Genomic DNA, 25171 nt, shown 5'->3' on the forward strand with positions numbered 1-25171 from the left:
GGAATCTGTTGCACATCTCGGGTGAAGAATCCAAGCAAGTAGGCAGAGGGGGTTTGAGTACAGAATCTATCGTTTTAAATAGTGCGCATGGGTTGTGACGGTTAGCTTGAATAAGGTCCGACAGATATTCTCTTTTGGCCTCTTTTACTGTAAGCTGGTAGTTACGCCAGCAGTCTTTCCAAATTTGATAAGAGACATGCAATTTGTCTTTTTTCCACTTGCGTTCGGCTTTGCGACACCCCTGCCTAGCTGCGCGGGTAATGTCGTTAAACCATGGCTCGGGTTTAGGTTTTGGGAGCACAGTTTTTGAAGGAGCCACCAAATCCAGGATGGCACGGCATGATGAGTTGAACCACCGATAAGACTACGTCAAATAAAACTGCCATGTGATCAGAAAGGAGTAGGAACATGTGGAAAGGTATGTAGGGGAATAGGTATGCGCGAGTATGTGTGTGGGTGTATGTACGTATATGTATACTGTATGTGAAATGCAACTAGGTGTTTATGCTTTACAGTATATGTGAGTCAATGAGTGTGTATGCCTGTTCGTGTGTGTACTTATGTGTGCATGTATGTATACATAGATATGATCGGGGACGCTTGGACTCCTATGCATAAATGTGTTTGGGGGAGCGACGACTAACGGAGGAGGGCCCTCTACAAGGGAACTGTAGTGGAGGCTTCCCCTCCGAGCCAGCAGAAGATCCTGGCTTTTTTGGGGTCAAATTTGAGACCTCACAGCGGAGTGTTTACTCGGCGGAACTTTCGCAAGTTACTGAGTTTGTTCTTCTCAGATCTTGTTCTATTTTTGTTTTTTTCTTTTTCTTCATTAACATGTCAGAGTTCGAGTGGAAAATGGGTCGTTTAAGCAATAGGCGTTCTTTACTTTTCGATGGAAAGTCACAAAATGCCACTTAGGTTCGCTTCGTACAATGTGAAAGGTATCCTAAATCCTATCAAGAGAAGCAAAATTCTGGGCAAAATGCCAAAAGACAAGGTAGACAATGTTTCTGCAAGAAACCCACCTAAATGACTTGGAACATTTGAAACTCAGAAGACAGGGATTTAAGCAGGTGTTTTCAGCCTCCTACGAGAAAGGACATAGGAGGGGGGTGTCTACTGTTATTTCTGCAAAAGTAATATTCGAGTTGCAGTCAGAAATTAAGTCATTTACACCCTTTGACATATAAATACGTCAATTTGCGCATAGCCGTTCCCTCCCCATGACGTATTAATACGTCAATCACGTGTTTTCATGGGGGAGGGTGCAAGAGAGTCCGATGCAACTTCTCACCACAGGATTAGGCTTGACGGCAATGTTAAATACCAAAAAAATGGCCATCGGGTGGCAGTGGTGCAAACATCAACCAGGATCACGCAGCAGAAGTAGTAGAAAGGGCGTACAGTGAAGGAGGGGCATATGTGGATAGTGGATTGGAACATTAGCAACTAGCAACGATGGAGAAAAGGAAATAACTAACTAAAAATGATTTTTTTTTTCGGTATAAAAGCGTCCTCGAAACAAAACAACAAAGGAGATGGTGTTTGTGTGGAAGAGAAAATGACGCTTCGGTCACTAATCGAAAGCGGCACCCGTCAAACGAACGTCGGCCTGCACAAACATGGCGTGCTACACGCAGCCCGCATAGCTCACGCCGAGTTTCGAGTTCATCTGATGAAGATGAACTTGCTCCACGTCAGCGATCATCGCTTGGCAGAGCATTTTGTGCCTCCCGATGCCCCACATCGCCCACAAGTCGTCTCCCCGGCGACTTCCAGCGATGACGGCAAAGAGGCTGCATTGCTTCGGATGGCCGACGCCGGGCACACGTCAGCGATTCGTTGGAATCGTCTCGTAAAGACGACGGCGAAAACGATGAATTGGAGAGCGATTTGGATCCCGATGTCGGACGAATATGTGCCTTCGGACATAACAGAAAGCAGCTGAGAGTCCTCGCCAGAGCCGCTGGAACGAGGAGGTAACTGCTGACTAGCTTGCAAGTTCCCATTCAAAACTTCATCACTTCTTATGCCTCCTCAGTCACTTTTATGTACCGCTACATTCCCCGCTATACTATGAAGTTGCCAGTAACACTCATCATTTATGTACGGTTGATGCGTCTCGTAGATGTGGATGAAAATATGCGCCGTAAATGCGCTGACTTGCATGTCGCCATAGGTTTTCAAAAAACAAACAAACAAAAAAACAGGACACATTTGGTCCGCTCAGCTCGGCTAAAACCACTAGTGTTAAATTCATATTCCATTTCATTTCAAATTGGATGCTGAGCAACGTGGAATGAATGGTGTAAATAGCAGTGTGCGAGCATGTGTGTGTGAGAGATGCTGAAATGTAAGTGGAAAGCAACAATAAAAAAAATAGAAAAATAAAAGTGTGGTAATTGTACATACTTCTATACATTACAGATTGTCCAACCAGAAGCCAAAAGATGACGACTCCTCGCTTTGGTGGTGGAAAGAAAGATAAATAAAATGATTGTACCTCACTCTGCAGCAAGATATATTTGCAATTTTTTATGTTTCTATAATTTATAGGTCGTGCATCTGGACGTGGTGGGATGAATCGATGTGGTGACAAACTGGATGGAAGCCAAAAACCATCTTCTCCACAGCTGCACTTTTGTTCATAGTTCAATAGTTTTGTTGTGTGCAAATAAATTATTTTGCGACAAAAACATTATTTGTAATGTTCTTTTGTAGGAGGAACACATTATTGAGGTATTTGAGCTGCCACAAAAGCAAAAAATAGTGTAAAACCTGAAATGATGCTTGAAATGCATGCTTTTACAAAAAGCTCATTTTCTCTGGATTTCTGCAGAAAATCGGCATTTTCCATCAAACTTAGCAGTTTTCTAATGCTGATTGCCAACGAACGGAGAAAGCTAGAAACAAACTTTTTTTTCTGCTGAAAGAAGAGAGTCTCACCTTTCTTTTGACAGGTTGCATGTATATATAGCCATAGGATAAAAATTCTGTGGGCCTTGCAAATCAGTCGAAATTCAGTAAAATGTGAGGGATTGAGGGGGTTGCTCCAGTGAAAAGGGGTGGTATTCAATGAGTTAAAGACAAGGAAGGGAGGTACAATATGATTGTGGGTAAAATGGAGGCATCTGTTGTGACCCTTATAAATGTTTATGCTCCACCTGGGGCATCGTGGGGGTTCTACCGACATATTTTTGACTTAATGATAACTAAGGCCCAAGGATTGGTCATATGTGGTGGTGACTTTAATATAAGATTGGATTTCAAAATGGACGTGTCACGAACATCACAGCAGCACAATAACCCAGTGGCTGAGAAAGTGGGAAAGATGATAAAGGAGATGGGCATCTGTGATGTATGGAGAGAGCTTAACCCAACTACCAGAGATTACACTTTTTACTCAGCGCCACATAATACTTACTCAAGGATTGATTACTTTTTCATGTACAGTAAAGATCTCGGCCTTATAAGGACATGTAAAATTGGAATAATGGACCTATCAGACCATAGCCCAGTTTATTTAGATCTGCAAGTAAAATATAATAAAGGTCCATGGGCATGGAGGCTTAACTTAAATGCACTTAAGGGAAAGATGAGGGAGGAAATAAAAGAGGAAATCTCACTATTTCTGTCAGAAAATGACAACGGAGCGGTGTCCCCAATTATGGTGTGGGATGCAGGCAAGGCAGTTTTGAGAGGGAAAATTATTGCAAAATTGGCTTCGCAAAAGAAATCCAGACTGGAGAAATTGGAGAAACTCGAAAACTCATTGCAGCAATTGGAGAGACAACACACAAAAAACGTTCAATCGGACGTGGACCAAAAAATTAAGGCAGTTAAAAATCTGATAAAAGATATCTATGATCTAGACGTACAGAAAAAAACGTACTTTCTTAAAACAAAATTACTATGAGGCGGGTAGTAAAGCGACGAGAAACCTGGCATATAAATTAAGGAAACAACAAGCCGAGAGGGTGGTACATAAAATTAAGGATCCTTGTACCAGACAAATGAAACATGACTTCAAGGATATCCAAAGTTGCTTCGAAAGATACTAAAAAGATCTCTATTCTCTAAGGGTCCCTGATGATGGGGGAGCTCCCGACGCTATGTTGGAGTCACTCAACCTCCCAACGGTCTCAGGAGATCAAAATGAAGTTCTCATGGCTGAAGTGACTATGGGTGAATTACAGAAGGCTATTTCCCGACTAAAGCCGAATAAATGTCCGGGCACAGAAGGATTCCCCTCCGAGTGGTACAAGGCTTACAGTGACATTTTATCGCCACTACTACTGAGAACATTCAATTGGGTCCTAGCAAAAGGAACCATCGGGGGGATGGTTCCTTCGCCAAGAGGGGGGCTCTTGGAGAGAGCCGATGATTGCTTTGATACCAAAAGAGGGGAAGGACAAAACAGACTGTGCAAATTTCCGTCCAATTAGCATCTTGAACCAAGACTATAAACTTTTTACATCGATTTTAGCAAGACGTTTGGAATCGATACTTCCAGATATTGTACACTTAGATCAGACCGGCTTTATTAGGCAAAGACAGACTATGGATAACGTCAGAAGAACCTTATACATAATTGCTTATATAAAGGCACATGACTTAGAAGCCGTTTTGCTGGGATTGGATGCGGAAAAGGCCTTTTGACTCTGTCAACTGGTCATATTTAAGGTACTATGGAGATTTAAATTCAAGGACGATTTTATAAGAACTATACAGGCTATATACGATATGCCAATAGCAAAAGTAAGGATAAATGGAGGATCTACGGATTTTTTTGATCTAGAAAGGGGATGCCGAGAGGGCTGCCCTATTTCCCCACTCTTATTTGCCATTTTTATAGAAGCCCCTAAGTCAGTGGATAAGGCAGAAAGACGAGATCGAGGGGATAACCGTTGGACAGGATACTCATAAATTAGCCCTATTTGCGGACGATATATTAATATTTCTGGGAAAACCATCTACCTCTTTCCCGGAATTGCTTTCTACGATCAGGGTGTACGGAGGATTTTCGGGATACAAACTTAATATACATAAAACTCAGATATTGTCATTTAAGTACTCTCCGAGCAATGTGATGAGAGATGAATTCAATTTGAACTGGGACTCAGAGTCGATCAGGTACTTAGGCGTGAATATTCCAAAAGATTTAGATACAATTATGCTTGAAAATTATTCCCCTCTTCTTGCCCAAATTAAGGCTGACTTGAACAGATGGAACCTGGTTCCATTCCTTGGATTACTGCAAAGAGTGGAAGCGATTAAAATGAACGTGCTGCCCAGACTACTATATCTATTCCAAACTCTAGCAATTGACTTACCCAAGAATATGTTCCAAGAGTTGGACAAAGAAATACCGCGATTTATTTGGCAAGGGAAGAGGCCAAGAATTAGATTCAAGACTCTACAATTGGCAAAAAGCCTACCGAATATGTTAAACTATTATAGGGCAACCCAAGTAAAGATTTTGGCCAATATCTGTAATCCATCCTATAGTGCGAAGTGGAAAGACATTGAATGTCAGGTATCTAGTAATATTCCACTACAAGCAATTATCGGGGACCCTGGTTTGATCGATTGTCTTAAGAGTGTTAACCCTTGGATAAGAACCTCAATTAAGGTGTGGCACGGAATATTAAAGCAAGACAAAGAAAATAGCCCACATTTGCCTCCAAGATGGATTGGGTATGACTCAGATTTCTTACCAAACAGAATGGATACAGGATTTAAAAAATGGATTGGAAACGGGTTAAAGATATATAGGGACCTCCTTGAGGTGGGCGGGATGCGACAATTCCAAAATCTTAGAAACAATTTTGGATTGAGTAATCAAGATTTCTATCGATTCTTGCAGCTTAGACATTACTTAGAGAGATCTCTACGCACAGGATGGGTCCAACAAAGTGGTTTCGGCTTAATCAAGATATTCCTACTATCTTATGGGTCAGATCCTGGAAGGGGTACTATATCGAAAATTTACAAAGAGTTGCAGGTACTAGAAGGTGGAGATACAACATATATAAAGAATAAGTGGGCTAAGGAGGGTGGCATTTCAATTCAACTGGAAGCATGGGAGAGAACAATAGCACAGCAATGGAAATGTACATCGGCTCTCTCTTGGAGGGAATTTGGGTGGAAGAATGTCGTCAGGTTTTTTTGAGTTCCGGCCCAAGGGACTTCACAAGGAATGAATACAGCCTGTTGGAGATCCTGCGGTAATAGCAAAGCCTCACATTTTCATGTGTTTTGGGAATGCCCGGTCATCTCCAAATACTGGGAAGAGACAAGGATGACTATGGGTAGGATTATGGGAAGAGTGGTCCCTCCGACCTTTGAAGCCCTGTACTTGGGACTGGAACCTGACTTTACCAACTCTGCCCAGAAATACACCTACAACATCTTACTGTTAGCGAGCAAAAAAGCAATCACAAGAAGATGGCTGACAAAAGATCCCCCAACAGTCAAAGACTGGACTAAGGTAGTTGGGGAAACTGACATTTACTCTTCGAGGCGAACAAGAGAAATTTGAGACATTATGGGATACCTGGATAAAATTTACGGAAACCTAAGGAAGTGCTTGAACAGATAGTTGAGTTACCCTATTGGCCCCATTCCACTCAAGTTGGTTTATTTTTGTTTATTATTATTATTTTATTTTATTTCATTACTTTTCTATTCATATGGCACAGTGTTCAGGACATTGTATATGTGGGAGGGCAGTAATTGTAACCCGTTTCACAGGGATGTCAATGTATGTATTTATTATTTCGATGCCCGGAACTGGTGTGGTTCTATGTACTTAAACACGTGACCATGTTTTTCTTTTTTCTAACTGTTTGAAAAAATTCAATAAAAAGTTTAATAACAAAAAAAAAAAAAAATAAAGCCGAAAATAAAGCAGTGAAAACACTAACCTGCTCATAAAACAACTTCTTATTTTTTTAATTATAAATGTCATTAATTTATTGTTCGGAAATAAGATCAACGTACAGAACACTTCACTTGAAAAGTTTAGAAACTCACATCGTTCAAATGTGCCATTTGGTTATTCAGAGTGCACCCAAAAAAAGGAGCTCTCTCTCTCAACAGAGCATCTGGCAGTACAGATGGAAAGAGTTGGTGTACGAGGTACTGACTGATGTACAGAGGTGGGCAGTCTGTCAGAACTGATGAAAAGTGTGTCAGCCCATCTCTGACGGACACCCGTTTAGCTGACTATTGATGAATGACGGGGGGGGGGGACAGACCAAGCACTGACAGAGGTGGCACGAACTGCGTCAAGTACCGACGGATCTCTCGGTCTGTCACTGATGGATCTCCATCCTGTTTACACAAACCCACCTGTCTCCTGTGTTTGTTCATTGGGCTGAATCTAAGGAGGGTTGCTTCCGTTGACTACATATGAACACACTTTGTGGTTCTTGTACAATAGGTGACGGTATGCACCAAAGAGCTGCAATCCACAAATGAACCAAAAAGATGCAAAAGAGGAAAAAGAAGGAGAAGAAAGAAGAAGAATAAGAGCACATGAGCACAGGTGTAGGTGTGCAAGACACTTGAATTGGATTTTACCATGCGGTACAATCCATTGGCCACAATGCGAAGTGGGATTATGGTTAGGCATTTTAAACCATACCATACTATTTTCTACCGCTTATCCGGGCGGGGTCAGGTCACAGAGATAGTAGCTTTAGCAGGGAAGCCACTTCCTTCTCCCCAGCCACATCTTCTAACTCTTCCAGAGAGATCGGAAGGTATTTGCGGGAGACATAATCTTTCCAGTGTGTCCTGGGTCGTCCGCGAAACACCTCACCAGGGAGGCGTCAAAGAGCCATCCTAATCAGATGCCTGAGCCACCTCATGGAGCTCTTCTCAATGTGGAGGAGTAGCGGCTCGACTCAGAGTCCCTCCTGAAGGACCGAGCCTCTCACCCTATCTCTAAGGGAGAGCTCAAACACCCTGTGGAAGAAACTCATTTTGGGCGCTTCCATATCTGGGATTTTTTAGGGGTGTAGGGGGTCACAACCCATATTTCATGACCATAGGTGAGAATAGGAATGTAGATTGACCGGTAAAAAAAAACGCGACAGACCGATGCAGAGTCCGCATCACAGCAGACGCTACACCGACCTGCCTGTTGATCTCAGGCTCCATTCCACCCTCACTCATGAACAAGACCCCAAGATACTTAAATTCCTCCACTTGGGGCAAAATCTCATCTGCGACCTGGAGAGGGCACACCACCTTTTTCCGATTGAGGACCATTGTCTCAGATTTGGAAGTGCTGATTTCCATCCCAGCTGCTTCACACTCAGCTGCGACCTGCTCCAGTGAGAGTTGGAAACATTGGAGCATCTCCATACTTCCATCACAATTCTGGAGAACGTATGGTAGTTTCCCAAACCATTCCCTTTTGTGCTTTTGACACTTTAAATAGGCATTCCATGGTTTTCCTTGCCAGAATTGACTGATCCCTGCTATAATTAATTTATGTGTTGTTGGGGGTGTCAAACGGTGATGTTTCGCGTCCATGTATGATGATGCCCAGATTAGAATGATTAAGAAAAAAAAATCTAAGGAATGATTCATAGTGGGGGACACAACCTCCTTGCTGGGAGTGAAATTGCCACAAAGGGATGAATAAGAACTCTTTCAACTGCAAGACATACAGCCAAGTGAGCCAATTCTACTTTTAAGCTTACCTTTTTTGACACAGATGGTCTAATCTTTCCAAAGGCCTCTTCCATATTCTTTTTGCTCACTCTGATATCAGCGACAGGTCCAGGGGAGAATGTGTGACCTGTATGAAACAAAATCACCCACAAGTATTCATTTCTTGTTCTTTATTTTCTCCATTGTAAGCACTGACAAAATCGAATGTTTCGGTATTTGGACACCCTACTGAAAATTCTATCAAATAATCACGTATTTGGATAAAGTACTTTTTAATGCAACTGTGTCAGGCTGTCAGCATCAGAAGTGTGCATCGCCATTTTTGCTTATTAAATTGCTTGTCAAAATTAGTCAGACGGCTAGCAGCTAGCCATTACTTGCTGACACTGGAAACAGACACCGCATTCTGCAATGTCAGTGGAGTTTGTTTGTTTGTTTTTGGGGGGGGGTTTTGGTTCCTTGATTAGCAATTGGGGCGGCCCAGTGGGCGAGTGGTTAGCGCGTTGACCTCACAGTGCAGAGGCCGTGGGTTAGATCCCGGCTACAGCCTTCCTGTGTGGACTTTACATGTTCTCCCCGGGCCTGCGTGGGTTTTCTCCGGGTACTCCGGTTTCCTCCCACATTCCAAAAACATGCATGGCAGGCTGATTGAATACTCGAAATCAGGCATGTCCAGCTCCGGGCCTGGAGGGCCGCCGTCCTGCCTGTTTTCCAACTCTCCCAGCCGCAATACACCTTATTCAGATGATCAGATCATCAGCCAGCTCTGAAGCATTATTAGAAGCATCCTGATGATTTGAATCAGGTGCGTTGCTCCCGGGAGAGCTGGAAAACAGGCAGGACGGCGGCCCTTGAGGACCGACTTTGGACACCTCTGCTCTTAATTGTCCCTTAGTGTGAGTGTGAGTGCAGATGGTTGTTCGTTTTTGTGTGCCCTGCGAGTGGCTGGCAACCGGTTCAGGGTGTCCCCTGCCTACTCCCTGAAGGCGGCTGGGATAGGCTCCAGCACCCCCCGCGACCCTTGTGAGGACAAAGCGGATCGGAAAATGAATGAATGAATGATTAGCAATTGAACACGATGTCAGGATGACATGTTGATGTTGGTGGCAATAGTATGTGATGGCACTTTAAACTTAAACTGGGCTCAAACCTTCAGTCAGGAACATGAGTCCAGTCAGCCCCCAAGTGCTGCCACAAACTCCAAAATAAATCACGTCACTGATGTACGTATATGACTAAATTTGGGAAGATTTTATTTTTAAGTTGGTCTTCTCAGCATGTTGGTGGTTTGACAAATGCCATTATAAAAGAGAATAAACAAGATTTAACTTACCTGAGCAAGAAGGTTGGAAACAGCTGGACTTCAGGTGGGCCTTCAGAGCATTTACTGATGCTTCCCTCACCAACGCAGTCAGGTCAGCACCACTGTACCAAACAGATAGATTCATTTAGGATCAAGAAACAGACAGGCAGGTAGATACCGTTTTGGCCCGAATATAAGACGGTGTTTTTTGCATTGAAATAAGACTGAAAAAGTGGGGGTCGTCTTATATTCGGGGTCTAGACGTTATACCCATTCACAACGCTAGACGGCGCCAGATATCCTTGAAGTGAATGCTGAACTTGACTCCCCAAGCCAAAGTGAACCCCTGTCACGAAGAATAAAAATAAAAATAGTGGTAGCACGAAGAAGAAAAATAAAAAATAGCAGTAAGAAAGAAAAGAGAAGAAAATAATAGAAGAGATAACAGAAAATGGAGAAACGTAGCGACAATCTGGAGAAAAGTGGGTCGAAGATCGGCCAGGTTAACTGACAGCTGCCTCAGAAGTTATGATGTAATTTACATTTCAAAAACCAGAAGCCATTCATTTACGAATGTGATTGCACTTTCGTTTACATATTTAAACGTTCAGATATTAAGATTTGAATGAGGCAAAACAACATGCTTTTCCTCTCAAATATATTGTTATAATCATTTGTTTCAGATGTACTGTAATTCTTTTCTGTATAAAAATTAAATTGGTGTTCAAAAAGTCTTTTTTCAAACTTGAGTCTTGAAAAAGAGGGGGTCGTCTTATTATCAGGGCTGTCTTAAATTCGGCACATATATTAAGGGTGTAATCAGGCTGTTGTTTCGGTACATGTATCCTTACTCAGATTGTGTTGAACCGAGGTCAAAAAAGCAGAACATTTGTTGCCTCAAGGAACACTGGGTAAGGGACAGAAAGTCAAAAGGCGCTTTTCCATCACCGTATTTTCACAACCACAAGGCACAATTAAGTCTTTAATTTTCTCCCAAATGGACAGGGCATCCAAAAATGCGGACTGACTGATTTTGTGAAGACACGCTGCTAAAATAGAGGAAAGCTGACGTAACTGAGAATAGCATGCAGATGCTAAAGTGGGAAGGGTGGCGTGAAAGAGAACAAAGACATGCCCCCACAGGTGTAGTACATAGTAATGTGACACTTTAAAGCTGTCATAAAAAATGCAAACAAAATGGCTTTGTAGCACCACCTACAGTGGAAAAGTAAAAGCAATCCCGGTACGTTTGACCAAGGCCTATGGCAGGTATATGTCGCACCCCGAGACTACTGTTTAGAGGAAATGTTTGATGCTTTGATGTTTTTCTCCCAGTAGATTAACAAGATTTACTTCATATTTGCTTGGCAGTCTTTAAGCCTTCCTGATGTTGCACCCCAAAGGTTGGCAATTTTCACAAAACACTGTTGCCAAGGCAATGATGTGTTTGTCAATAAAACAACCCTGATTTCCAGGGTCTTCACATTCACAAAACCTCATGAAACTTTGCGCACACATCAGACCTCCCCAAACCAGCAATATTTTATGAGTTTATTGTGCAAGTTTTATAAAATGGCTCACTAGCACCCCCTAGAGGTTTTTAACACTGCAGCCCCAGTTGCATGTGTCACCTAGAGCGGGGGTTGGCAACACGCGGCTCCAGAGCCGCATGCGGCTCTTTAGCGACATCTAGTGGCTCCCTGGAGCTTTAGAAAAAATGTTTGAAAATGGAAAAATGTTTTGATAATAGTCTAATATAGCTCAAATAGATATAGATACATGTTGCAGCTCCGAAAAAGGAGAGCTGTGGTGTTGGTTTTTAAAACGTACACTTGATGCTTTTAACAGTCTCAACAAACACAGACGTGTCCGCGTCCGACTCTGTGCCTTCTCTCTTCTCGTTTGACTCGAGAGGCGTTCAAAGACAGCCTCAGAAAAACGGAAATTAATGATCACTTCACTGACACTAAGAAAAGCGTAAATAATGCACCAAAACAAAAAATCAAGCGAGGAAATTACAAAATAAATTATATGGGGGCGTTTGTGAACACACAACAAAGGAATGAATAACAGTACATACATACAGCATGTGTTTTCTTCATTCTAAGTTTTAAAGAAGGCTTTTATTTTTTTGCGGCTCCAGACATATTTGGTTTTTTTTGTCCTCTTTCAACATTTTGGGTTGCCGACCCCTGACCTAGAGCAACAAAAATTTTAGCGTTTATTTTACCGCCCAAGAGCTACAAAAAAAGTTTCTTGGAGCATATGCTAAACCTAACATATCATCCACCATTTGGAATGTACAGTACTTTAAAATTTGGCGTCGTCTTGACTACAAAATCTGCTCTAACTTGACTCACATGATCATATCTCGTCACACAATTGATGAGTCAAGACGTCTTCAAACCTAATATCATAGTAGCAGAGCCACATACTGACTGAAGGGAAGAAATATTTTCCCCTGATGGTTTTCCCCCAGCGAATGAACCAGATTTATATTTGAATAGAGAATAAGCACAGTGTATGACACCAGCGTCCATTAGGAACCAATTTGCACCAGGGAATGCATTGCAATCTCAAGTGCGCTTGTCATGCATCAACGCTCTGCCATCTTTGTTTTTTGTTTTTTTAAAGAGTTACTAGGGAATTGTTTCTTATATTTGATGGCCATCTTCCAAAGCGGCACTTCCACACTATGACAATTATGCAACATGACTTGAAGGTCATTGTTTGTTAGGCAGTCCACAGTCATGGTTTCATGAAGTGCAATGCACATGTGTCCAGAATCTTGATCAACACATTCATGGTGCAGGCGGGAACAACCTTCAAGTAAAAAGCAGTGTTTAGAAATGTCAAGATGTAAGAACTTTTGTGTCATTCTGCTTTTTAGAATTTAATGAATGAATTTTGTTTTAACAAACCATGACAACTATGCCCAGTTACAGAGAGATTAACAAGCAAAGCCGTGTGCGCTTGCATGTGACATCAACATGAGTTTGCTTGTATCCACGCATGCCTCCGTCAACATGTTTTGCTTGTGAGGACCAGTCTCTCGTGCCACTCCAGGACTGGCAGCAAGAAAAACGACCGTTGAGTCAGCTTCGCACATCCTCACTTTCTGTTAACAGCAAATTTTTGGGTGAGGGCACCATCTGATGTTTCAGTTTATGGCACCCAAAGGGGAAACAGCAGAACTGGTTGAGGACCAGAGAATGGAAAAGGTGGAATTAAGTTGTTTTTACCAGTGAAAATGTATTCTTTCATTCGATAGATTTGATCTGTAAATAATTGTAGAACACAATATTCTGTGGGTTCTGAAAAAAACAGTCAAAATGCTGTAATAGGCTTGCACTCAAGAGGGGTGACCACTGAAAATGGCTGTCATTGAATAGGTTAATATCTGTAATTCAAATGTTTTTGACCCAACCTCCTGATAATAGGTTAAAAAAAAGGATCCAATTATGCACAAGAGAATTCCAAGACTGTTAGAGTAATCTATGAGCAAAATTGTATCGTGTTTAAAGTTTCATTTATTTGGGCACATCGAAGTGTTTGGGTGCGTATCCAGCACCCCCAAATGCCTGCACACAAAGGCACCGGCCATCTGGCCGGGGGACTGTTGAAGTCCACAATTAGCACGTCAATACAGGTGGACAACCATAGGGGAGAAGGCGACACTCGGTCACAAAAGGGGAATGAATAATTCGGGAACAGCGGTTGAGCAACAAAAGATGAGTTGAGAACACCCGTCGTGCCCAGACGACATTGACCATCCGCAAAGTCTACAACATGCTAATTCGATGTAGACCAGCCAGAAAAGGCGCCAATGTACTGGTGGTTCAAGTTTGAAAAACAGGTAACCAATCACACCCATGATTAGATTCCCAATAAATGAGAGGGCGAGCGGGGAGATCCTTGGGTGACGTGCAGAGAACTGAAACCCACGCTTCTCCTCGTTCCCCCCTGGTACCAGAATTGAGTCTCCTGTCTCCTCCTTGTGTTTAATGTCTGAATGTCAAATTGATGGACTTGACAAGAGCCATGCTTTCGCCAGAATCATGGGGAGAAAGTTGGTCGGCCCCTTTCGGGTCCTTTAAGGTGTGAAAATGCCCACTGAAAAAGTGAGATTTTAGAGGTTTTGTAGTGCAAATTGGATGTTTTATTATTTTTTTTCAGAAAATATAACCAAGATGGTGGGCCCGTCTCACATTGCTACTAGGTGGCTATTATGACATTGTTCAAAGAAAATTAAAATTCCAAAGAACATAAATTCAATGGATGCAAAAATGATATAGATGTTCTAAGATAAGATGTTCTATGTTGAAATGTTAATGGACCTGTTAAGATGTTGATTGAAATAACTGAAGTTTGTTTTTGTAAAGGAACTTAATGTGCATATTCACAAAACGCTTGCCCTCCTGAGACTGACGAGGCAGGAAAAGTTCAAATTATTACTGTGGCAAACTCAAGTGGACCTGGAGGAATGTGGCCTTGGGGGGAGACACATTGTGTGACTGAAGCCAAATGTTTAAGAGCAGCAGTGAGCAAAAAAACATTTTACAGAAGCCCTGTGGTAAGTTATGCAAATTTAGCAGTACAGATCAGGCTTTGGAGCACTGGGCCTTTCATGAAATGTGAGATGCTGACATTTCCATTTGAAACTTACGTGAAGCAGTCGCAGCGTTCATCATATGCAATCTCTTCCAGACTAACATCTTGCTCCAGCTGAGGTTTGGTTCCATTCTACAGGATAGATAAAAAGATGTTTATTTTAAAAATTTGACAAAAAGATCATCACATAATTTCATTTAGAGGTGCATGTATATCTCAATAAAGGTCATTTTACATCCTGACAATGATACAGATCCCATTCTGTATTTTTCCTTAAAATTTGATTATCATATAAAATTATTGGACATTTTCAGCGATCTATTAATCATTTATATTTTAAATAAATGTTTTATACAGACCACACAATATATTTTTTAAAAAGTTCAATAAAAACATCAAAAGTGTAAAACTGCAAAGGAGGGTTGGCTCCCCTCTAGGAATGTTTGTGTAAGTGTATAATAATAATACATTTTATTTATAAGCGCCTTTCAAGACACCCAAGGACACTTTACAATAACAAAAACAATAAAACACAATACGGGTTGAGCAGCGGCAGCCAAATGCGCCAGCGTTCACTCAACCCGGAAGTCAGAAAGAAACCACAAGGGAGGGAGAGGGGGAGAAAAGAAAACACACTCGAACTATCCTCATTTTGAGCATAATTTGAGTTCGGCAAAAAAACTCCTGCACAAACATATGACAGTTACAACAGGTCACAAGACATAAATAATGAAGGCGGTGATACAAGGGAGTGTAAGCGCGAGTGATTGTCTGGTTGTGTGTGCGTGTCAGGCCGCAGCTGGTACGTCAAGGTCTTCTCGTGGAGACAGTCCTGGCATATCAGTCTATGGCCGAGAAGGAGGGGGTGATGGTGGGGGACTAGCTTCCGTGCGTACTTTCATCGAAGGTCGAGATAGCAGATATTGTTTTGGTAGCAGGCTGCCCAACAATTTAAGACAGCCTTATGTCTCTTAAGTGGCGTAGATCAGCCAAATCTACGATTTCTTTCAATATTTGAGCACGGATTCCAGTTTCTCCAAGTTGTTGTCCATCTTGCAGTGACGCTCCAAATTTTTGCGATAGATCAGGAAACTGCTAACACCAAACAGCAGCATACCTGTTGACAGGCACACCATTCTCCACTTCCTCCAGGGATCTAGGGTGTACCCAGCAGCAAAAGTCCCAGAGGGGCGAGTAGGCTCCCCACTGCCTGCTCTTCTCCTCAAACGGAATTTTCCGCAGCACTGATTGAACAAGCAATGTAATGTGATCATCTGAAGCCTGATGGCCAAGCGGGCGTGTTATTATTAATTGACATGTTGAGTCAGGTGTATCTTAACCTCCATGGCAGAGGCTCCGTCGAACCCCTGAGACCGATTCGCCGAACCTCTGGGGTTCGATCGAATCTAGGTTAAGAACCGCAATAAATGAAGCGCGATATAGCAAGGGTCACTGTATGGATAAAACCGAGAACAGTGGCAACCATTCCCAGGAGTGGTCGACCAGCTAAAATTACTCCAAGAGTGGGACAATGACTCATCCAGGAGGTTGCAAAAGAACCTCGAACAACATCCAAAGAACTCCAGACGTCGCTGGCCTCAGTTCAGGTCAGTGTTCACAGCCCGACCATAAGAAAGACATTGGCCAAAAATTGCATCCATGGGAGAGTTCCCAAAGGAAAACCACTGCTGTCCACAAAGAACAAAAAGGCTCGTCTCACGTTTTCCAAAAGACATCTTGATGATCCTCAAGACTTGAAAAAAACGTCGGTGGCCTGATGAGTCAAAAATTGAACTTTTTGGAATATGTGCGGCCCATTAGATTTGACAAAAAACATGGCACAGCATTTGACAAAAATAACATTAAGCCAAGAGTTAAGCATGGTGGTAGCATTGTGAAAGTCTATGCTGCTTTGCTCCCTCTGGATCGAGACGACAAGCTGTGATTGAGGGGACAATTAATTTTGTTGTCTCCCAGAAATCCTGAAGGAGAACATGTGACAATCAGTTTGTGCTCTCAAACTCAAGTATTCTTGGATCATGCAGCAGGACAACAATCCGAAACACCCCAGCAATTCCACCTTTGAATGGCTACAAAAATAAATAAAATAACATTTTGGAGTGGCCAAAATCAAAGTCTGGATTTGAATCCAATTGAGATGCTCTGGTGTGACCTGAAAGAAGTAGCTCATACTAGAAAACCCTCCAATATCGTGGAGTTCAAGCAATTTTGCAAAGAAGAGTGGGCCAAAATTCCTCCACAGTGATGTGAAAGACTCATCACCGATTATCGCAAACATTTGATTTCAGTTATTGCTGCCAAGGGTGGCACAAACTATTAGGTTCTAATGTTACTTTTTCACACAGGGACAGGTAGGTTTGGAATTTTTTTTTTTTTTTTTGGTCCAAATAAATTGGCATTTAGAAATTACATTTTGTGTTTCCTTGGGTTATCTCTGTGATATAAAAAAACACATTTCATCGAAAAATTCATCCACAAACGTTTTTTTATCATAGTGGTAGTGCCACCGATTGATTAGCTAAAGGAAATATGTCTTGATCTTTGATGTTTTTCTCTGAGCGGGTGAACCAGATCGACCTCATTATTGCTGGGATGCGTGTTTAGTATTTCGTGATGTTGAAATACGTTTGTAATTTTCATGAGATGCTGTTGCCATGGCGAAGAAGCCCCAGTTGTATGTTTCACCAAGATCTATGAAAATTTGGACCAATATGTAAGACCTACAAAAAAGGCTCTTGTTGCCATATGCTAAATCTAACAGGAAGTTCACCATTTTGAAAGTTCTTTCAAATTTGGACATATTTTTCGCATTTTTAAAGGTTAGTTTCAAAGACCATATACGTTGTTTCCACTTCCCAGTGGAACCAATCTTATTTGATATCTTTATGTTTAAAAGCTGACATTTTGCAAAAGGTCAAAACGTTCAAGGTGCTTAGATACTTTCTCAAGGCGCTGTAAACAGGCTAAAATATTTACATCCACCGATACTGTTTGGTTAAATGGTCCTTTAAGTTTAATCTTGAACAGATGCATTTCATATGCATCAATAAGCTTGTGGCATAATTCTGGATAAATATTTGACTGTTTTGCAGAACTGAACCAGACTTTGAAGCATATAGACATGTGGACAAAGGTACAATAAAAAGGCTTTTGGGAAGGTCAAGTTTATCAACACAATTTAAAACTGCACGTAATGTATAGTGCTGTTCATGCAGTCTATGTGGAAATAAAACTTGGTAATACTGGGTAAAAAGTGGTTGTGCACCATCTGCTTAAAAGTGAGATCCTTAACGTACCTTTGTAATGGTCAGCAGAATTGCAAGGCGGTCAGCTGGAGGTGGCATACCAACATACAATGTTTTATCTAGACGACCTGGTCTCAGTATAGCAGGATCAATGATATCTGGCATGATGGGGAAACAAGGAACTATTTAGTGTCATAAATTCAAAAAAAGCATTATTTTCTGGTGATTCAACAACTTGACCAGCACTACTGACTATGACAAGCGGAGCACATCCTGGACAGATTGCCAGCTGGCAGACATTGTAGAAAATGAGTTAAGCAGTATCATCGACCTGATGATGTCCATCGGCCATTTTCTTACTTTCTGTTGACTGAAAATGACATCACAGTTTCTCAGTGCTCGGGTAACGACGCATCATGGCTCAGCTTCTGAAAACGGTTGAGCCATGAACAGACAAACTGGGGTGGGGGAGGGATGATTTGGAGAAAAATAAACAGGGGCAGTGGGCCAATCAAGTTCTCTGTGTTTTTTCACGATTTGCCATTTGGGCATCATAGGCCACCATTTAAGATCATCTGCCCCTTTGTGATCACCAACTCTGTCCCAGCTCAAATTTCACTCCCTCATATCAATGTTTACCTAAGTACAGGTGTACTGAATGTTTCACTTCACTACTTTTTTTTTAAAAGACATTTTTAACATGTCGGGTTCGATTAGGTAGGTATAAAGGTATAATTAGTGCGTGAAAGCCTGTGTGAGTGGGTGATGTCATTACGCTGGAGTATGCACTACGTTCAAGTGACCCAAGGAAAATCAGCAACTCTTCCACTGAGGCACAGTGACAACTAATAAAGACGTGCTTTGGAACTGAAATTTGGTACCATTTTGATTTCACGTGAATCGGTGCTCAGCGGTACCAACCCTAATTGCCGCGTACCACAAAAAAGTACCATCTTCGGTTCAGTGTTTGGACAGACACAACTGGCTCAGGCCAATTTCTGGTATATGTTGACTCAACTGGGGTGGGCAAACTACGGCCCGCGGGCCGGATCCGGCCCGTTGGTCTTTTTAATCTGGCCCGCCGAAGATTAGTGCACAATTAAGGTTTGATTGCATTCATTTCGTTTGGACTTGTAATGACGGGTATTTCAACACCTGGTGGCGCAGTTACTTCAAGGGTTCACGAGGCCAGAGCTACGAGGAGGCCACAGAGCTACGAGGAAGTGTGAGTTGCTACGCATTGCAGAGCGGAAAGAAGGAGCAGCAACAGCAAAGTCAACATTTCTCTCGTGTGAAGCTTTCCCACATTTGAAAGTAAAGAACAGAGCGAAACATGGTGGCAGCGCGTGTGTAGAAATTGGCGACGTGAAGAGGGGGTTGGACGAAACGCTAGCTCGTTAGCACGGAAGCTAACCGCGGACGTTAGCACGGAAGCTAATTGCGAAAAGTCGCTACGCAGCTGGAACCCACCACCAGAGACCAACCAGCCGAACGCCAGCGAGCGTGAGGGAGCCGGCAACCCCACTTGCCACGTTAGAAACACCCAGCAGCAAGCCCACTGGACACGTCACAAACTAGCATACAACTGGCTAGCAACGAGACCCGACAAAATGCCACCCAAACAGAAGCAAGACACAAAGCAGGATGAGGATTTCCTGACCCTCACTCAAGTAAACGAATTACTCCAGCAACAAAAATAGCTTTTTACGGCGCTCTTGCAACAACAACAGGAACATTTCAAAGGATTTGTCAAGATGATAATAGACTCAACAAACTCACGACTTGACACTTTTACCAGGGAAGTCCAAGAAATAAAAACCAGCATCAACTTTACCCAAAAAAGAGGTAGACGACATTAAAAAAAGTTGCAGAGCACAGGGAGGGAGGGGAAGACGAAGAAAGAGGGAGAGAGTAATGACCATGGAAGGGAAAGTGATATGTATCTGATTAAACGAAGCGGGTAACAAAGTACGAAACATTCAGGAGACGCCTGGAGTCGGAAAGACTCAAATCTACGAGACTTTGAAAAACAAGGAAGCGATTCTTACTCAGACCGATTCTGGCAATTTCCATGCTCAGAGTGAATTGCTTGTGGCTCGAGTAAATGAACATTTCCTAGAATGGTTTGATTGTTATCATGTTAAAAACTTTCCGCAAACTGGACCGCTAATAAGAGTCGGAGAGCAGTCAAATGTGTAGAGCGTGAACAATAGGGGGCTCAGTACACATCCTTGAGGAGAACCGGTGCTGAGTGTGATGGTGGAGGAGAATGTTACATTATTACTGGCATACAAAGACATAGTGCTATCTTCTTTATTTTCTATTTCTAACTTTTGGCCCGGCCCTCCACAATATTTTCTGCTTCTCATTTGCCCCCCCCCCCCTGGAAAATAATTGCCCACCCCTGATGTTGAGGGTATTTTATGGGCTGGCCATACAGTCAGCAAGTAAAAAGTTTTTTTTTTTTTCCCCCAACAGGCTGGACAAAATCTGGACCATTACCTGGTCTGTTGGTTGCAGCCATGATAAAGACTTGTCGGCGAGTTTCCAAGCCATCCATTTCTGTTAGCAACTGGTTCACCACACGTGTGCTGGCTCCTGACTGAAGATAGACAAGATAATTCAATGCAGACATACAGTACATGCATCACTATAAAAACATCCATCCATTTTCTAATCCGCTTATCCTCACAAGGGTCGTGGGGCGTGCTGGAGCCTATCCCAGCTCTTTTTGGGCAGGAGGTGGGGTACACATAATTGGATTTAGGGCCGTATGTCTTGGAAACCTGCTTGAAAAGAGCAGTCAACTGTTCACACAATGGTGTGCTGGCTCTGATAGCGGAGGGAAAAAAAACGGCCCAACCAGGCAGACCCAAACGTAATTTGAGGGCCTGCAAGGAACAACGAGCAGAGTCCCCACTCTCACTTTCCATTCCCACCTGCGGTCGAACTTCATTCACATTCCGGGTGAGGCGGAGGACAATGAGTCCGAGCGGACCATCTTCCGCGCCTCCACTGCTGAGGTGGCTGACCGGAACTGTAGCCCCAAGTTGCCTGTCGTGGCGGCAATCCCCGAACCCGTTTGGAAACCTGCAGTAAGGGTTTGCAGAGGAGTGTGAAGCAGTTGGGCTGAAACATAGCCCTACGAATCTCAGACTTTGGTCCTCAGCCGAGAAAGGGTGGAGTTGCATCTCCAGGGAAGAGATTATGCCCAAAATGGAGAAGTTCAAGAATCTTGGGGTCTTGTTCACGAGTGAGAAAAGAATGAAACAGGGGATCGACTGGCTGATCGGGGCAGTGATGCGGACTCTGTATCAGTTTGTCATGGTGAAGAAGTAACTGAGCCAAAAGGCAAAGTTCTCAATTAGGTCGATCTAGGTTCCGACACTCACTTATGGTTACGAGCTGTGGGTCGTGACCAAAAGAACATAATTCCGGATATAAGTGTCCGAAATGAGTGTCCACAGGGTGTCCAGGCCCTCTCTGAGAGATACAGTAAGAAGCTCACTTATCTGGGAGGGGCTCAGTGTCAAGCCACTGCTCCTCAACATTGAGAGGATCCAGATGAGGTGGCTTGGCATCCGATTAGGATGCTTGGACGTCACCCTGTTGAGGTGTTCTGGACACCTCCCATCAGGAGGAGGCCCCAGGGAAGACCCAAGGCACACTGGAAAGAATGTCTCCCGGCTTGTCTGGGAATGCTTCGGATGAAGTCGCCGGGGACAGGGAAGTTTGGGCTTCTCTGTTAAAGCTGCTGCGCCCGCAATTTGACCTCAAGTAAGCAGAAGTAAATGGATGGATGAAAAGGTTGCGTAAATTTTGAAATTTACTGTACTCTATTATAAAACTTGTAAATGTTAAATGGAAAGTCAAGTCAATAATATATTCTATGTGACCCCATGAGTCCAAACAGCTTTCTGATTAATATTGGATTTGTGGAACATGAATTAAGCGGCAAAATCCATCAGTTTTTATCCATCTTACATTTTGCCACTTGCTGTCGACTGAAAATGACATCACATTGTATAAGGGCTCAGGTAACGACCAATCCCGCCTCGCCTGTTTTCTGTGTTTGGTCATATGACATTCACAAACTGAGAATTTGTAAGATATTAATCAGAATATCATGTTTGGATTAGTGGGGGAGCATAGAATTTTTTTTTTACTTGACTTGCCCTTGAAGGGCAAGTCACTGGTGTGCTGATATTGTACCTACTGTATATTTAGTACATATTTTCTCACCTCATGGCCTGAACGTCGAGGACATAAAGCATCAATCTCATCAAAGAAGATGACGCAAGGAGAAGAATTGCGGCCCCTTTGAAAGACTTGTCTAACAGCCCGCTCACTTTCACCAACATACTGTACAAATAGAAAGCACAATTAGGAAGTGTATCCAAATTTCAAGCAAATACTGTATAGGCAATTTATATTCTGTTCAACTGATATCGGACTCCTGACTCTTCACCAAGTAGTGGTGGTGAAGAATCAATTCGAACAGAGACTAATCTCCTGGGTCATTCGGATTTTGAATTTCCAGTTCCCTGTTGATGATGCTTACTCGTTATCGATCCGAAGAAGGAGAGACCAACTTATACCAAGCATGCATGTGCTCTCATCTACAGTAATCGGCGCAACATGTCCAGAACAGACACAATGTTAACCTGCTGCTAATCTGAACTGGGTTGCCAAATTGCTCTGTTTTTTCCATCTAGCCAATCATTGTATATTCATTTTGGGCCAGGTATCGAAATATTCCTAGCTTCCTGTCGTATTTTTCATCCTAAAAACAAACATGGAATTGGTTGGCTGGTCTCTCTATGCCATCGACAAAATTTTCTCGACGAGAAGAGCAGGCAGTGGGGAGCCTACTTGCCCCTCGGGGACTTTTGCTGCTGGGTACACCCTAGATCAGGGGTGTCAAACTCAGGTCCTGGAGGGCCGCTGTCCTGCATGTTTTCCAAGTCTCCCTGTTGCAACACACCTGATTCAAATGATCAGATCATCAGCAAGCTCTGCAGAAGCCTGACATTGAACCTGATCATTTGAATCAGGTGTGTTCCAACAGGGAGACTTGGAAAACATGCAGGACAGCGGCCCTCCAGGACCTGAGTTTGACACCTATGCCCTAGATCCTTGGAGGAGCGGAGAATGGTGTGCCTGTCAATACTGTCCGTTGAGGAGGAGGAAGACATTATCGGACTTTCTGATAGCAGGTATGCTGCTGTTTGGTGCTAGCAGTTTTTTCCTGATCTATCGTAAAATTCAAATGACGGGAGCAGCTTTATTGGAAGTCAAGAAGCTGCCGGTCTTTTTTTTGTTGGGGACGGCACGGCGCAGATGTACAACACTCAGACTCAAGCGATGACTGAGCTCAACCGCAAAGTGGATGTGGTTTTGGAGCGTCTCCGCATGATGGTTTTCAACTGGAGAAGTTGAATCTGCGCTTTGGAAAGTAATTGCGGATTTGGCTGATCGGCGCCAGTGAAGGGATACAGCCACGGACTCAAGGCCACCTGAAATTGTTGGTGGCCGTCCCTCCATAACAAACAATGCTATTTGGACCCCTTTCTCCTGGATGGAAGGTATGCACGGAAGCTAGTGCCCCCACCACCAACCCCTCCTTCTCGGCCATGGACTGATAAGCCAGGACTGTCTCCATGAGCAGACCTTGACGAAGCAGCTGCGGCCTGTTCACGCATACACAACCAGACAATCACACGCGCATACACATCCTTATCATCACCGTCTTCATCGCTCCTATTCTTTTCCCCCGCGACGTGGAATGATCTGCGGAGTGCTCGGTGGACCGTGCAGCTGGTAGGACGGGCCGCGTTGCGGTCCCCCCTCCCCCTTTCCATTCATCAGCCCCCTCATTACGTTATGTCTTGTGACTTGTTATAACTGTCATATGCTTATTTATGTGCTAGGGTCTTTTTTTATCCTGGACTTAAATTATCCTCAGAAGAGGATAGTTCGAGCGTGGGTTTTTTTTCCTCTCCCTACCTTGTGGTTTCCTTTCTGAACTCTGACTGTAAATTTCCCCATTGCGGGACAAATAAAGGATATCTTAATATTAATAATGTTCTTCTTATCAAATCCTGTGTCATTTTAATTTGTCTGTCCTGGTCTATTGTCTTGTCACTGAGTACTGCAACTGTTTGTACTGCCTGTTTTATGATGTCTTAACCTCAATATAAGGACTTAATTGCACAAACCAAATCTAACTATTACTTCGGCCTCATCTTCTCCAATGAAGGAAACTCAAGAACTCTCTTCTCTGTCATGAACAAAATCCTCCAGCCACCAAATCCCCCCCCCCCCATCTGTACTCCACAGCAACCTGCAACTCCATAATGCAGTACTTCAATGACAAAATCGTCAAGATTCATCATCACCTCCATCAAAACCTGCGAGCTCCCTCCCCACCTGAACCTCCTTCTCCTTGTCATCCCTTTTCCAATTTTGTTGCACCCACGACTGCTGAAATATCCAACCTCATTCACAAATCCAAGCCCACCACATGCCAGCTTGATCCCCTCCCTTCATCCCTCGTCAAATCCTGTCTCCCTTCCCTGCTTCCCCTCATATCTGCCATTATTCACCCCTCACTTTCTTCTGGAATTGTCCCATCACTTTTCAAAACCGCTGCTGTTGCCCTCATACTAAAAAAACACGGTTCAGACCCCAATAACTTCGATAACCTCCGCCCCATCTCCAACCTTCCATTTATCTCTAAAATCCTTGAAAAAACTGTTGCTGCTCAACTCCACTCCCACCTATCCCTCCACTCCCTCTATGAACCTTTTCAATCTGGTTTCCGCCCCCGCCACAGCACAGAGACCACCCTAATCCGAATTGTAAATGATCTCCTTATAGCAGCTGATTCTGGTTTAGTCTCCATTCTCATCCTCTTAGACCTGAGTGCCTATGACACTATCTCTCACCCTATCCTCCTCAATAGACTCTCCTCCATTGGTCTCTCCCACACTCCCCTCAGTTGGTTCCACTCCTACCTCACCGGCCGCACTCAGTTTGTCCAGCTCGAATCCTTCACTTCAACGCCCTCCCCAGTCACCACAGGTGTACCCCAGGGATCTGTCCTAGGTCCCCTTCTCTTCATCATCTACTTCCTGCCTCTTGGCCATATCCTCCGCAAATTTAATATCCACTTTCACTGCTTTGCTGATGACACCCAGCTCTTCCTTTCCTGCAAACCAAACTCCATACTCCCACCCCCTTCCTTGCCTCTTGCCTCTCCAAACTCAAAACATGGTTCACAACAAACGTTCTTAAATTAAATTCT

At 43.2% G+C, this 25171-nt stretch overlaps 2 protein-coding genes across 4 annotated transcripts in view; one reads left to right on the forward strand and one right to left on the reverse strand.

The window, feature by feature from the left end:
- Positions 1–2696, forward strand: part of aprt (adenine phosphoribosyltransferase) — a 43020-nt gene extending 40324 nt beyond the window's left edge. Inside the window, exon 6 of the mRNA XM_086121655.1 lies at positions 2557–2696. Coding sequence (XP_085977781.1) covers positions 2557–2651 — 95 coding nt within the window. The 3' untranslated portion in view covers positions 2652–2696. The remainder of the gene's footprint in view (positions 1–2556) is intronic.
- Positions 1–25171, reverse strand: part of nvl (nuclear VCP like) — a 91608-nt gene that overhangs the window by 5815 nt on the left and 60622 nt on the right. For all 3 annotated transcript variants that reach the window (XM_086121654.1, XM_086121653.1, XM_086121652.1), the window contains 6 exons: positions 22108–22227; positions 20368–20467; positions 17917–18023; positions 14655–14731; positions 10019–10110; positions 8715–8812 (listed from right to left, as the gene is read on the reverse strand). In XM_086121654.1, coding sequence (XP_085977780.1) covers positions 8715–8812; positions 10019–10110; positions 14655–14731; positions 17917–18023; positions 20368–20467; positions 22108–22227 — 594 coding nt within the window. The remainder of the gene's footprint in view (positions 1–8714; positions 8813–10018; positions 10111–14654; positions 14732–17916; positions 18024–20367; positions 20468–22107; positions 22228–25171) is intronic.

This window comes from Hippocampus guttulatus, chromosome 10, assembly GCF_054856545.1.
Source record: "Hippocampus guttulatus isolate MCC_2025c chromosome 10, RoL_Hgut_1.0, whole genome shotgun sequence".
In the NCBI taxonomy this organism is placed as follows: domain Eukaryota; kingdom Metazoa; phylum Chordata; class Actinopteri; order Syngnathiformes; family Syngnathidae; genus Hippocampus; species Hippocampus guttulatus.